The following is a 16092-nucleotide window of genomic DNA, read 5'->3' as shown; positions in this document are numbered from 1 at the left end:
CATGATGGTTTACCTCCTATATACTTCAACATGTAATAAATCGTAACATTTAAGGTCCAGTAAAAAATTATCTTTTTCTTTTTTAACAGAAGAGTGTTATTTGCTTATTTTACTGAAGGCTCAGGTGACACATGACAAGTCATACAATGGCTTCAGAGGTACGTGGTAGAAGGGAAACAAAAAACAGACTGGGGTGGGAAGAAAAACAACCAGGAAGAAGTAAGAGCTGGCTGGTTCCTTCTCTACTAGATTGAGGGGAGGAAGTTACTGCCTCTGAACAATTAGGATGGCTCTCTTCCCTCAACCCTTAGGAGGGAGAGGAATAGAAGAGCAAAAGCCTATTGATTTGGCCCTCCTGAGTTTCAAGAAAAATAAGGAAAAGCCAGTGTTTTGATGTCATTAATTAAGAGGGGAGGAGGATGCTGGGGAAGGCAAAAGTCAGTTGGAAAAACTGACAGATACCAGATGGCAGCTCTGGGTTTCCTCCAGCACAGTAAAAGGGGGTCTCCAAGGTTGACAGGCCTGAGGACTTTGGAGGTGTGGGTTGCTGCCATCACCATTAGAAGTATGGGTGGTTTGTGGGCACTGGGGCTCAGGCCAGGAACCATCAGGGGGACCTTGGCTGGCCTGGTCTTGCCATCTCTATATTTTGTGGTAGGCTGCTAGGGTGGCCTGGGGTAAAGGTCTTTGATACCTGGGTGGGAGGACCTGTTCATTTCCCTACCGATCAGGCCAGGTAAAAGTGTCAACAACTGGTACATATTACATGATTCAGTAAGAAACATTTTTGGGGGCAGGGGTGGTGGTGGGTGGTGAAAGTGAAAGCCACTCAGTTGTGTCCAACTGTTTCCGACCCCATGGACTTCTCTAGGAAGTCCATGGAATTCTCTAGGCCAGAATACTGGAGTGGGTAGCCTTTCCCTTCTCCAGGGGATCTTTCCAACCCAGGGATCAAACCCACATTGCAGGCGGATTCTTAACCAGCTGAGCCACAAGGGAAACCCATTTTTTGGGGGTGGGGGCAGTGGTAAATTTGAGACTTCATGGCAGGAAAAATAAAAACCTTATGTACTTTTTTTTATATTCAAAAAACTAAACCAAAAGGCATTTACTCAGTTACTTGAAAGTTAAAAAATTTATTTTTAATGTTTCTGATTAGTACACTACTGAAAAACAGCAATTAATGAAATGATAGTCACTGCTCTCAAGCATCAAATGTGTTACTATCTGGGCTGCAAGGGCAATGAAGCTACACAGGAGGCTTTCTAAATCTGTTGATCTGAAATTAGTAAGGGCCAGTTGCAAAAGCAAGCAGGTCACAGGCTGCTCGCCACTTACATTGTGGTTCTCAGAAAAATTCCTTACATATGTAGGTATCCTATACTCATTCAGAATTTTATAGATATTAGGTACTTAATCTTTATACAGGATACGATGGGATATTAGGTAAACAGTGCTTCTCCCCATTTCTTTTTTTTTCTATGCAAAAAAAAAAACCAAACCCTGAGTACTATTAATTCCAGAGGTAGGAGGGTGAAATATATGATTAGTTACATCAGGAAAAATAAACGAGGGACAGTTAATGCAATTCCATCTTTTCCCTCTGGGGCTTGAGCCTGTCTCCAAAGGTCATGCACTCTTCACTCCTGGATCCTTATCTGGGAATCTGCTAATTCTAGGATCCTTTTGCAACTGTTTGGTGTTGTCCTCTTTTTTTTTTTTTTTTTAAACTTCCCAGGTGGCGCTAGTGGTAAACATCCCTCCTGCCAGTGCAATTTTTAATAATGATAAAGGGTGAGCATCTACCTGCCTATATTTACAAAAGGATGCCATTTATCAAGAACCTCAACATAAAACATATATGTAAATCTATTTTCTATTTAACAGGTTTTTTTGTTTCTTATCAGCATAACTGATAAGCAGTAGAATTATCAGCGGTAAGGGACCAAGAGAAAATCTAAGCACTCTTATTGTCAATCATCTCACTATAAAGAAAAACCCAAATAACATGTACACAATAGGCTATCAAACTTGGGGAATGAATAAGTTAACTGAAATATTTTAAGATGTGTCTCCATGCTAAGTAGTTTCAGTTGTGCCCATTCTTTGCCACATTATGGACTGTAGCCCACCAGGCTCATGTGACCATGGAATTCTCTAGTCAAGAATACTGGAGTGGGTTGCCATGCCCTCCCTCAGGGGATCTTCCTGACCCAGGGTTAAACTCTTGTCTCTCATGTCTCCTGCTTTGGCGGGTTCTTTACCATTAGTGCCACCTGGGAGGCCCATATTTTAAGATATCAACATACAAAAGGCCTGAGACTTGAACTAAAGATATATCAAAAGTGTAAATAAAAACTGTTTTGAAACTCATTCTTATTCCAGAAACATACTTAACAAAGATGTGATCCTTGTTAATTTTCTAACTTAAAGCAAACAAAATCATAATTGTTGGACATGTAAAATGAGATATTCTGTGTGTCTAAATGCAAACATCAACCCAAATCTATACATCTGTTGGTCTTCAACTGACAATTTTTAAATAAAAATTTTCTTCTTTGTTTATCTCTATAAAATGCTAAATTCCAATGTTTCATAAATCTAAAATAAAGAATAATTTTCTGTCATAGTCCTCAGCTCTAGTAACCAGTAAACAAAATATAAGCAAAGCTCTACTATATACCAAGGACTAGAAGCAGATTATTAATTTCTAGCACAGGAGCTCTGTATAAACATTGTTATTCAAAGCAATATTTAAAAACAAGTACAAAGGGATACTTTTAAAACTCTATGTTAAAATTCAAGAATTTTAAAACAAAACATTAAGTGCTAATGGCTACTTTTTATTATTCAAAGGAGACTAGAATGACTGGTTATTTCACACAGGTGAAATTCACAAAATTTTAACCCATAAAAATTTTTAATCCTCTTAGAACTAAATCCTCCTTCAGTAGTCAGTATAGTTTTCAGCTTACCTTCTTCTGTTTCTACTGGCTGTTGAGACAGAATTTTAAGAAGAACAGGATTTTTCCACACCCCTTCCTTGGTTACATGAACCAGTATTTGTAGGTTATTATTCCCAAATTCCAATAATGCATCGTGTGACTCCTAAAAAAAAAAAAAGAGCATATCCAGAAAACAGGCAATATAAAAAGTCTTGTTGCCTTTTCAATATATCTGAAAGTCTATGAAAAGCCCTGTATCTTGGATTTCCTAAAAATAAATAAATAGGGAGAAAAAAATAGCTATCCTCAAAGTTTTATGAAATTCTGTTGCTGCTTTTGAATAATGAAACTAGGGCATTTCCACTAAGTTAAAGAGTACCTTTAAAATGTTTTCCTGAATTCCCCTACGTAAAATTATCACCACAATTCAATTTACATCCTTGAATTACTAAAATTATTTTAAGGTCACTGGCACAGCTTTCTTTTAAAAGATTCTGCAGTATTCACATAGGCAACCTATTCCTTCTAACATAAGCATGACAATGATATCTATTGTTTTGTATCTTTTTAATTGTTTAAATTCTTCTATCAAAAGACTTTTTAAATGACAGATGGCTCCAAGGACTTTCAATTCAGGGGCCACAGGTTCAATCCCTGGTTGGGAAACTAAGATTCCACAAGCTGAGCAGCATGACCAAATTAAATAAAGACAAAAAAAAATTTAAATAACATAAAATAGAGTCTTCAAAAACTATGGTGGAATTTTAAAAATAATTTGTTGTTTAAGGTAAAACTATCCGAAGTCCACATCTTGAAATCTACCATATAGAAATACAAGCGCAAGATGTTCACTCTAGCATTATTTACAATAAACACCAAAGATATCTGGCCAAATAATTTACGGTGCAGCCACATAACAGAATCCTAGGCAGTCATCAAGGAAGATCTACATATGCAATCCTAGACATATGTCCATGATAAAATCATTAAGTTAAAAAGGTTGCAAAACATAGGATCTCATTTTTGTTTATTTAAAACTCCATTTCAGAATGTATTTTTATATCCATAAAGAAAAGGTCTAGAAGGGTTACACAAGCTGTAAACAGTGGTTGAGAATGCTCTCTGTGGCCTGCCTGGTAAAACTATTCTCTTACCAAAGGTATCCTCAAAACAATCTGATGCCTTATCCATTTTTACCTAAAATAAGAAAACTTCCATTTTTCATGCTTTATATTTCTACAGGGATTGTGTCTTATATTTATCTGTACCTCTACTTTATTTATTTTATTGAACACATATTCAGAAATGTGAATATATATATCCTAAATTGTCTGATAAATATTTTAACAAAGTTGTACAGGTAGGGAGCAAGGCAAATATTTTATTTAGGCATACAATCTAAAAAAAGAATGAAGAAATCTAAGATGAGATACTAAGAAAGTATCGCTTTGCAAAGCAATACTAATAAAAAATAATAGTAATAGCCCTAATAAAAGAATAAGTTCGTTTGCCCTTCTAGAATTAGAATGTCTTATGCCAGGGCAAAACTACTGGCAGATCCCAAAACAAAGAATGACAAAATCAATATGCTCTCTCTGAGAGATGATTTTAACAACTGTATGAATATGGGAAGAGTTAGGACATTATAGGGATTAGAACATGCCAAGAACATGACAAAGAATTCTTAAACAGAAAATCTAAAGAGTAACAATTATCCGGGAATTGGCGATGGACAAGGAGGCCTGGCGTGCTGCAGTCCACAGGTCGCAAAGAGTCAGACACGACTGAATTGAACTAAACATTACATCATTTCGTTTTGGATTATACAGTCAAGAAGAAAGTAATTTTCAAATAATGAGGTGTGTCTGTTACCACACAAACCTTAACTTAGGCCTGCATGAAACAGGTCCAGGCTACTATGGAGTTTGTGTCCTTGAGGAAACAGTTAAACAAAGCAAGTTCTAGGTATAAATCTAGGTGTTAACTTTAGGCAAGTTAATTCACCTCTCTATGCCTGCCTCCCTATTTATAAATTGTGGTTCAAATGATCTCTATGTTATATAAGGTTTGCAATTTGATTAAAACATACAAAACGTAAAAACAATGTAGAGCACTGTTTGCCACATAATTAATGATAATAACTGAATGATAGCTTTTTTACTTATTATTCAGTCTGTTTTCTTTAAGTAATTTTTCTATCTCTACTGCTAACAGGCAAATTCGCTTTCTATTGCTGGCAGTACACTTGCTTTTTTCTCCTATCTTACTCTCCTCTCCCCAACTTGCTATTTTCTGATCTGCTCATCTGAGAATGCTTATCGTCAAGCCAACAGATGAACTAACATAGCTCTCCTGCAAGTAAAATGCATGAACAGAATCCCTGATGACTACTTTTAATTGTTAGCATTATAAGTCCCTGAAATTTTAGGGGAAATTACTAGATAAATGTATTATGAACGAACCAAATAGTATTATATAATAAACATATACAATTTTATATTTTAATAGATTTATTCTGTCTAAAATTTTGTTTCTGAAGAATGAAAAATTTTTTGTTGATTTCTAAGCTATGTAAAGACTAACAAAACCAAATGAAAGGAAAAAAACCCAGTAATTTTTAGGATACTCTCTTCATCTGGAAGGCCTCTTTCTCATCCCACGAACTTAATACAATATATAATGAACTTGTTTTTGTTCTAAGTTTCCAATTTCAGTTTGCTGGGAGAAATTAACTAGGTGTCTTGGATATCCAAACAGAGACCTTTTTTGAGGCCAAATCAACCCACCTGTAAAGACTGAAGGAAGAGTACCCAGGCTTCACATGGCAGTTCACTTTCAGACACTGAAAGCAGTAATTCAAAACAACTCCTAGAATATGAAAAACTAAGTCAGTACATAACACTGGTTATAGTCATAATCAAGTACAGTATGACAGTGACACAATACACAATTTAGATTTATTTAGACTATTTCATATTTGTTTTTTACTTTTCAAAATTTTATTCAACATTGTTATATTAACTTTTCAACTTTAAAAAAGAGAAAAAAGAAAAACTATGAAGCTTTAGAGGAGGAATAACAGGATTATAAAACAAGGAATGTTTGTGTTCCAAAAAAAAAGTATGGTGTTAGAGGTCTGGGATTTTGGAAAATAGGAAAGAAAACAGTTAAGGCCACAGAAAAGTAAAATCAATCTCCCAGACTAAAATTTATCCTACCAACAATCTGTAAACTGAATCAAGGTGATTCCAGAACTAAAAACTAACAGCTGCTATATTTTTTCACTCTGCAAATAAAATACATTAAAGGTGTAATTTTGTCTGCTATTAGGCAGTCAAGTATTAAAACATCAACTAACTCATTATGGGCTCTTAGGGGGGTAATTTTATACTGTGCCCTGATACTTTCCGCTAGTAAAATTCAAATAATACAACTGAGTTGCAGAATTTCACAGTAGCTCCCTCAAAGACCACTACACCTTCCAGATACTCTGTCGCTTCAGTTGATCTATACCTAAGGACAGAAAGAAAATGTATCAATCTAAGCCTGAGTAGAAAAAGAGACTCTAGGGGCAACTAAATATTATGCTGCTTAGCTGCAGTTTCACTTACACTTGTCTCCTGAAAATGGGAATTATAAAGGGGTCAGAGCAAAGGAAATTTCATTCAAAGGTATGACCCTTTAAACAATGTGATGCCATAGTAAAGAGAAGTCCGGCAAACATTACAACCAAAAATACTCAATTTTAAGAGTGATTTAAGTTCTTAAACTTACAGCACTAATCTGCCAAGCACTAAGAGGACATCTTCACACTCAGTAGTTAAATACGGGCGAGCACTGGCAAAGCTTTGGATGGCAAGTCGATATACCTCCAGAAGATACACAATATGTTCTGATGCATTCTTGTTGCTTGCATACTGCAACAAGGTCTAAAAAATAAAGTTTTAATTATTTTAAAAATAAAGACATTGAAACAAACAAGACTATCTTTGTTCTCAAATGCACTACCCCTTCCCTTTTTTCTAACAGGTGCATACACCTTTTATCTGGCACTAGTTTGTTGAGAGAATTCTATTTTCATCACTTAATGAATTGTTTCTGTTGAATTAAAGAAAAGGCAGAACTGCTCTTTTGACATGAGAATAAATCCATGAATAGAGCCATAAAATGCTGATAGTTGTTCTCAATAGAGGTCTGGAGTTATCATCCCTGAAATTTAGTAATTAGTTTCATTAATACAACACTAACTTGAGCACCAACCATGCACCAATACACTGGTTATACAAGATTATGATTCCTCCCTTATACAAAAGACATTGCTGTGTGTGGCCCTTAGCTCTTTTTCCCCCACACACATAGAACTGATTAGGCTTAATTTACACTTACCAATTTATAAAAGGTTATGGTTATATTTAATGAAGTTATTTCAAAAACATATATGCCAGATGCTCCAAAATCACTGTGGACAGTGACAGCAGCCACGAAATTAAAAGACACTTGCTCCTCAAAAGAAGAGCTATGACAAACCTAGACAACATATTAAAAAGCAGAGACATCACTTTGCCTACAAAGGTTCTATAGTCAAAGCTATGGTTTTTCCAAGTCATGTAGGGATGTGAGAGCTGGACCACAAAGAAGACTGAGTGCCAAAGAAATGATGCTTTCAAACTGTGGTGCTGGAGAAGACCCTTGAGAGTTCTCTGGACAGTACGGAAGTTAAACCAGTCAATCCTAAAGGAAATTAACCCTGAATATTCATTGGACAGACTGATGTTGAAGCTGAAGCTCCAGTACTTTGGCCCCGTGATGCAAAGAGCCGACTCACTGGAAAAGACCCTGATGCTGGAAAAGACTGAGGGCAGGAGGAGCGGGGGGTGACAGAGGATGGCACAGTTGGTTGGCATCACTGACTCAAAACTCTGGGAGACAGTGAAAGACAGGGAAGCCTGGCGTGCTGCAGGTCCTGGGGTCGCAAAGAGTTAGACATGACTTAGCGACCGAATAACAACGCCAGATGCCAGTTTATTGTTTACAAAGGGGACAGTCATATTACCACCTAGAGTACTTCATTTCCCATATTTTGATATAATAGGTTTTCTGGTGAGTTAAAAATCTAAAACAAAGGAAAACCAGAACCACAATAAGGCCTGAAAAATTACATGTTCAAATCACAATGGAAAGCTGGCTTCTGTTCTCCTTGGACAGTGTGGAAAATAAGCTAAGTTCTTGTTTGTAGTCTCTAGTTGCACAAAGTTGCTCTCCCTTCTAGTAATATACTTCTTTCCTCTAACAACTGAATAGGTTTTGCTTATGATTAATTCAGAAAACTAAGATCATGGCATCTGGTCCCATCATTTCATGGGAAATAGATGGAGAAACAGTGGAAACAGTGTCAGACTTTATTTTTGGGGGGCTCCAAAATCACTGTGGATGCTCACTGCAGCCATGAAATTAAAAGACGCTTACTCCTTGGAAGGAAAGTTATGACCAACCTAGACAGCATATTAAAAAGCAGAGACATTACTTTGCCAACCAAGGTCCGTCTAGTCAAGGCTATGGTTTCTCCAATGGTCATGTATGGATGTGAGAGTTGGACTGTGAAGAAAGCTGATCACCGAAGAATTGATGCTTTTGAACTGTGGTGTTGGAGAAGACTCTTGAGAGTCCCTTGGACTGCAAGGAGATCCAACCAGTCCATTCTAAAGGAGATCAATCCTGGGTGTTCATCGGAAGGACTGATGCTAAAGCTGAAACTCCAATACTTTGGCCACCTCATGCGAAGAGTTGACTCATTGGAAAAGATTCTGATGCTGAAAGGGATTGGGGGCAGGAGGAGAAGGGGACGACAGAGGATGAGATGGCTGGATGGTATCACCAACTCGATGGACGTGAGTTTGAGTGAACTTCGGGAGTTGGAGATGGACAGGGAGGCCTGGAGTGCTGTGATTCATGGGGTCGGACACGACTGAGCGACTGAACTGAACTGATGCTTAATTGATACATGCTTAATTAACAGGTTAAGACTTGAATTACGCAAGTTTTCCACCCCCTAGAACACACATTCTGACTGGTTAGGTAGGCAGCTAAGGCTACCTCAGTAATAATCTCTTCAAGGATTCCTAACTTCCTATATTCTGATCTTTCTGCCTAGCAAACTACAAATAGCTTGATAGTATTGCAGGATTCCACTGATTTTCTGTAGTTTTTTTCTGGAGTTTTCACAATAACAGTCCTTGTATCAGTTCTGATAATTAAGAACGGTCTTGATTATTTAAAAAAAAAACAGGGAAATGAATGATAAACCATTATATAATATACTTTAATAAAAGCTCACTTAACTTACACACTGAATTACCTGATCGTTGCATACTTGAATGATCAAGATACTTTAGCTATTAAGTTGGTAAGAAAAGTAATTGCAGTTTCACACTGTGAATTTTAAATCATTATAACTAGGCTCAAACACATCTTCATTAATCAAAATAGGAAACATTACAATCAATGAATTTTTGCCAACAAGAAGTAAGTTTGTTTATTCCTGTAGCATAAAAATCTGTGCCCAGGGATTTGACAAACTTTTGGAAAGTATTTTCTGCCTCCTGCTGGTTGTGGAAGCATTTTCCCTGCAAAAAGTTGCTGAGATGCTTGAACAAGTGGTAGTCGGTTGGCCAGAGGTCAGGTGGAAGAGGCAAAACTTCATAGACGAATTCATTCAACTTTTGAAGCCTCTGCTGTGCAACATGTGGTCAAGCATTGTCGTGGAGAAGAAATGGGCCCATTCTGTTAACCAATGCCGCCTGCAGGCACTGCAGTTTTGGGTGAAAATCCTCGATTTGCTAAGCACACTTCCCAGATATAATGGTGTTGCCAGGATTCAGAAAGCTGTAGTGGATCAGGCCATCAGAGACCATGACCTTTTTTGTGTGCAAGTTTGGCTTTGGGAAGTGCTCTGGAGCTTCTTCTCAGTCCAACCACTGAGCTGTTCATCACCAGCTGTAATATAAAATCCACCTTTTGTTGCACATCACAGTCCAATCAAGAAATGGTTCGTTGGGGACTTCCCTGGTGGCCCAGCAGCTAAGACCCGGTGCTCTCAACGCAGGGGGTCTGGGTTCAAGCCCTGGTCAGGGAGCTAGAACCCACAGGCCACATCAAAGATCGCACATTTTGCAACTGAGACCAGGCACAGCCAAATAAATGAAATAAATTTATTTTTTTTAAAAAAAGAAACGTTCATTGTTGTTGTGCAGAATAACAGAAGACAACACTTCAAAAAGACTATTTTTTTTTTTTCTGCAGTCAAACACCCACTAACTGAGCTTTTGCCAATTTTCTTCAAATGCCAAACAACTGTAGAATGGTAGGAGTTGAGTTCTCAGGCAACTTCTCATGTAATTGTAAGAGGATCGGCTTCAGTGATCCTCTCAGTTGGGCACTGTCAAGTTCAAGAGATAGTGAACGACAGGGAAGCCATGCATGGTGCAGTCCATGGGGTTACAAGAGTCAGACACAACTGAGCGACTGAATAACAACTTCTGATGGTCGGCCACTACGTTCCTCATCTTCAAGGCTCTTGTCTCCTCTGCAAGACTTCTTGAACCACCACTGCACTGTGCTTACATGAGGGGTTCCTGGGCCAAATGCGTTGTTGATGTTGAGTTGTCTCTGCTGCTTTACAACCCATTTTGAACTCGAACAAGAAAACTGCTCTAATTTGCTTTTTTGTCTAACATCATTTCCACAGTCTGAAATAAATATAAAATATACAGCAAGCAATAAGTCATTAGCAAAAACCATAAAGTGAGAAAAGTGCATAAAAATGATGTATAACATAACCACATTAATTTAAGAATATATTCCAATATCAAACAGCAAAGTTCAACAATGCAAAACCACAATTACTTTTGCACCAACCTAATATTTCAGTTCAGTTCAGTCGCTCATTCGTGTCTGACTCTCCGTGACCCCATGAATCACAGCACGCCAGGCCTCCCTGTCCATCACCAACTCCCGGAGTTCACTCAACTGATGCCCATCGAGTCGGTGATGCCATCCAGCCATCTCATTCTCTGTCGTCCCCGTCTCCTCCCGCCCCCAACCCTTCCCAGCATCAGAGTCTTTTCCAGTGAGTCAACTCGTCACATGAGGTGGCCAAAATATTGGAGTTTCAGCTTTAGCATCAGTCCTTCCAATGAACACCCAGGATTGATCTCCTTTAGAATGGACTGGTTGGATCTCCTTGCGGTACAAGGGACTCTCAAGAGTCTTCTCCAGCACCACAGTTCAAAAGCATAGATTCTTCGGCGATCAGCTTTCTTCAGTACATTCATTCAATTAAGTATCTTGCTGCTTTACCACAGTCACTTTAGAGAAGTGGACTCCTATATTTTCAGAAGAGCATTATGTCCCCATCTAATCAAATCCCAAATTTTAATAAAATAAGAAAAAAACTTAATGATAACAGAGAATCATAAAACTGATCCTATAATAATCCTTTCTACCTAAATGAGTGAAGAGAAGGAATGCAGAATTGTGTGCTTATTAGTTACATAAGTAAGATTTCACAATGTTGCTGTTCAGTCGCTAAGTCACGTCTGACTCTTTGCAAACCCGTGAACTGCAGGCTTCCCTGTCCTTCACTGTCTCCTGGAGTTTGCTCAAGCTCATGTCCATTGAATTGGTGATGCCATCCAACCATCTCATCCTCTCTCACCTCGTTCTCCTCCTGCCTTCAATCTTTCCCAGCATCAGGGTCTTTTCCAATGAGCCAGCTCTTTACATCAGGGGGCCAAAGTACTGGAGCTTCAGCTTTAGCATCAGTCCTTCAGTGAATATTCAGGGTTGATTTCCTTTAGGACTGACAGGTGTGATCTCCTTGCTATCCACGAGACTCTCAAGAGTCTTCTCCAGCACCAGAGTTTGAAAGCTTCAATTCTCTCACACTCAGCCTTCTTTATGGTTCAACTCTCACATCCATACATGACTACTGGAAAAAAATCAAAGCTTTGACTATATGGACCTTTGTAAGCAAAGTGATGTCTCTGTTGCTTAATACTCTGTCTAGGTTTGTCATTGTTTTTCTTCCAAGGAACAAGCATCTTTTAGTTTCATGACTGCAGTCACCATCCACAGTGATTTTGGATTATTTCACATAATATCTCTTAACAAATCTGTTAAAATCTATGTCAGAAAGAAACTGTTTTAGGTCAGCAAATTACTTATTTTCTGCACTGGTTAATCTGAAAACCAGAAGGCTTTACAAATTTATATTCAGTATCAGAATTTATGTTCCTTAAGGTCAGATAATATCTTATCAACCTTAGTAGGCCAAACACTCCCCCAACTCACTTCCACCTCCATAGGACATTCAAGTCTCATTAAATGTTTACTGAATAAGTTTACCATTTTACTGAATAAACTCATCATTCTATTCATTTGCCAAATATTTTTTCATAGCCTACTCCAGTAAGGAGCTAGGTACTGGGGGGAAAGACACAGGGGCCTATCCTGGAGCTTTCAGAATGAGTCAACACAACCTGACAGTTGAAACCACATGTGCAAATTAACCAACTGCTGGCAACGTATGCAAAGAGAAGGGTGGAGGGCACAGAGATGAGGTTGTTCTTTCCACAGTCTGCCTTCCCACTCAGAAGCTCCTGCCACCAATCTAGTATCTTCTGACACAGACGTCCAATTAAGCCTCCCAAGTCAGACAAGATTCAATACCCTGTGAGTACTTATGTTTACATTTTCCCCTTTATATTCCTAAATCTTTTCCTATATGTTAATCACATTAAAGAAGTGTCCTTCACTGCTATATTTAAAATGGATAACCAGTAAGGTCCTACTGTATAGCACAGGGAACTCTGATCATTGTTATGTGGCAGCCTGGGTGGAAGGAGAGTTTGGGGGAGAATGGATACATGCTGTTCACTTGAAACTGTCACAACATTGTTAATCGGCTATATTTCAATATAAAACAAAAAGTTAAAATGGTTAAAAAAATTTTTTTTACAAGAGAGATGTCCTTAAGATATCTATTATGTGCATACTCTGGACAGTGAAAGAACCACTGGAACAACCTTCTTTACTATCATCGTTTTTAAGAACACAAGATTAAACTGAATGAATTATAGCCATCCAAATAACATTTTTAAGTAACTCATGTAAACAAAATTCCATCAAAAGCAGAAAAGAAAAATGGGAGTCTTTTATTTCTCTTCAGAAACTTAAATTTTAGACACCAACAAAACTAAGAAAGGGGCAGTAAATGATAATTATGACTCCCTCAAGTTCACTGGCATTCTTTGAAACCAAATTAATGACCAAATTAATGGCCTCTTCTCTTTGTTTCAGTAAACTTATTTATTCTACTAAAGTTAACTATGTAGCAATAATGTGGAGGGTAACAGATGAAGACTCCATTCCTGCCCTTAAAGAAGATCGATCCTGGGTGTTCATTGGAAGGACTGATGCTAAAGCTGAAACTCCAATACTCTGGCCACCTCATGCGAAGAGTTGACTCACTGGAAAAGACTCTGATGCTGGGAAGGATTGTTATTGCCAAATTCAGACCTAAATTGAAGAAAGTAGGGAAAACCACTAGACCATTCAGATATGACCTAAATCAAATCCCTTATGATTACACAGTAGAAGTAAGAAATAGATTTAAGGGTCTAGATCTGATAGATAGAGGGCCTGATGAACTATGGACGGAGGTCGTGACATTGTAAAGGAGACAGGGACCAAGACCATTCCCATGGAAAAGAAATGCAAAAAAGCAAAATGGCTGTCTGAGGAGGCCTTACAAATAGCTGTGAAAAGAAGAGAAGCGAAAAGCAAAGGAGAAAAGGAAAGATATAAGCATCTGAATGCAGAGTTCCAAAGAACAGCAAGGAGAGATAAGAAAGCCTTCCTCAGTGATCAATGCAAAGAAATAGAGGAAAACAACAGAATAGGAAAAACAAGAGATCTCTTCAAGAAAATTAGAGATTCCAAGGGAACATTTCATGCAAAGATGGGCTCGATAAAGGACAGAAATGGTATGGACCTAACAGAAGCAGAGGATATTAAGAAGAGGTGGCAAGAATACACAGAAGAACTGTACAAAAAAGATCTTCACGACGAAGATAATCACGATGGCGTGATCACTCACCTGGAACCAGACATCTTGGAATGTGAAGTCAAGTGGGCCTTAGAGAGCATCACGACGAACAAAGCTAGTGGAGGTGATGGAATTCCAGTTGAGCTATTTCAAATCCTGAAAGATGGTGCTGTGAAAGTGCTGCACTCAATATGCCAGCAAATTTGGAAAACTCAGCAGTGGCCACAGGACTGGAAAAGGTCAGTCTTCATTCCAATCCCAAAGAAAGGCAATGCCAAAAAATGCTCAAACTACCGCACAACTGCACTCATTTCACACGCTAGTAAAGTCATGCTCAAAATTCTCCAAGCTAGGCTTCAGCAATATGTGAATCGTGAACTTCCAGATGTTCAAGCAGGTTTTAGAAAAGGCAGAGGCACCAGAGATCAAATTGCCAACATCCGCTGGATTATGGAGAAAGCAAGAGAGTTTCAGAAAAACATCTATTTCTGCTTCCTTGACTATGCCAAGGCCTTTGACTGTGTGGATCACAATAAACTGTGGAAAATTCTGAAAGAGATGGGAATACCAGACCACCTGACCTGCCTCTTAAGAAACCTGTATGCAGGTCAGGAAGCAACAGTTAGAACTGGACATGGAACAACAGACTGGTTCCAAATAGGAAAGGGAGTATGTCAAGGTTGTATATTGTCACCCTGCTTATTTAATTTATATGCAGAGTACATCATGAGGAACGCTGGGCTGGAAGAAGCACAAGCTGGAATCAAGATTGCCGGGACAAATATCAATAACCTCAGATATGCAGATGACACCACCCTTATGGCAGAAAGTGAAGAGGAACTCAAAGGCCTCTTGATGAAAGTGAAAGAGGAGAGTGAAAAGGTTGGCTTGAAGCTCAACATTCAGAAAACGAAGATCATGGCATCTGGTCCCATCGCTTCATGGGAAATAGATGGGGAAACAGTGGAAACCGTGTCAGACTTTATTTTTTGGGGCTCCAAAATCACTGCAGATGCTGATTGCAGCCATGAAATTAAAAGACGCTTGCTCCTTGGAAGGAAAGTTATGACCAGTCTAGATAGCATATTAAAGAGCAGGGACATTACCTTGCCAACCAAGGTCCGTCTAGTCAAGGCTATGGTTTTTCCAGTGGTCATGTATGGATGTGAGAGTTGGACTGTGAGGAAGGCTGATCGCCGAAGAATTGATGCTTTTGAACTGTGGTGCTGGAGAAGACTCTTGAGAGTCCCTTGGACTGCAAGGAGATCCAACCAGTCCATTCTAGAGAAGATCAATCCTGAGTGTTCATTGGAAGGACTTACGCTAAAGCTGAAGCTCCAATACTTTGGCCACCTCATGCGACGAGCTGACTCACTGGAAAAGGCTCTGATGCTGGGAGTGATTGGGGGTAAGAGGAGACAGGGAAGACAGAGAATGAGGTGGCTGGATGGCATCACCGACTCAATGGACCTGAGTTTGAGTGAACTCCGGGAGTTGGTGATGGACAGGGAGGCCTGGCGTGCTGTGGTTCATGGGGTCACTAAGAGTCAGACACAACTGAGCGACTGAACTGAACTGATGGCATCACCGACTCGATGGACATGAGTTTAAGTGAACTCCAGGAGTAAGTGATGGACAGGGAGGCCTGGCGTGCTGTGATTCATGGGGTCGCAAAGAGTCGGACACGACTGAGCGACTGAACTGAATACTTAACCCAATCAGGTACCATCTTTATTTTAAACACTCTTACAGGATGTTCTCATTCATATCTCAGGCAGATTATCTCTCAAGTCCTTGCTATATACCTCAAATGCCTGTTAGACATTTCCATCTGGATGTCCTACTCAAATCTAAAATTCAACACGGTGAAAACAAACATCTTCCCCAGCAAATATGCTCTTCTCCTATGTTCCATCTGTCTCTTTTCAGGAGCCAGAGCTAAAAAAAACTACCTCTGAAATCACCACACCAAAGTTTATTGACTCAATGGCAAAAACATTAATACCTTTGTCTCTGATCTTATGCTTTATTTCTATAGGCAGT

General features: G+C 38.8%; 1 protein-coding gene across 2 annotated transcripts in view; it reads right to left on the bottom strand.

The window, feature by feature from the left end:
- RLF (RLF zinc finger) overlaps positions 1 to 16092 on the bottom strand; it is an 87055-nt gene that overhangs the window by 46197 nt on the left and 24766 nt on the right. The window contains exons 2-4 of one of the 2 annotated variants that reach the window (XM_055403828.2): positions 6720 to 6874; positions 5732 to 5813; positions 2976 to 3108 (exon numbers count right to left, since the gene is read on the bottom strand). In XM_055403828.2, coding sequence (XP_055259803.2) covers positions 2976 to 3108; positions 5732 to 5813; positions 6720 to 6874 — 370 coding nt within the window. Of the gene's footprint in view, positions 1 to 2975; positions 3111 to 5731; positions 5814 to 6719; positions 6875 to 16092 lie in introns of those variants that run through there. The other variant, XM_088835171.1, reaches the window with a different exon arrangement.

Source organism: Moschus berezovskii, chromosome 4, assembly GCF_049115385.1.
Source record: "Moschus berezovskii isolate FMDL1 chromosome 4, NW_MosBer_1.0, whole genome shotgun sequence".
In the NCBI taxonomy this organism is placed as follows: domain Eukaryota; kingdom Metazoa; phylum Chordata; class Mammalia; order Artiodactyla; family Moschidae; genus Moschus; species Moschus berezovskii.
This window is presented reverse-complemented; position numbering and strand designations above follow the sequence as displayed.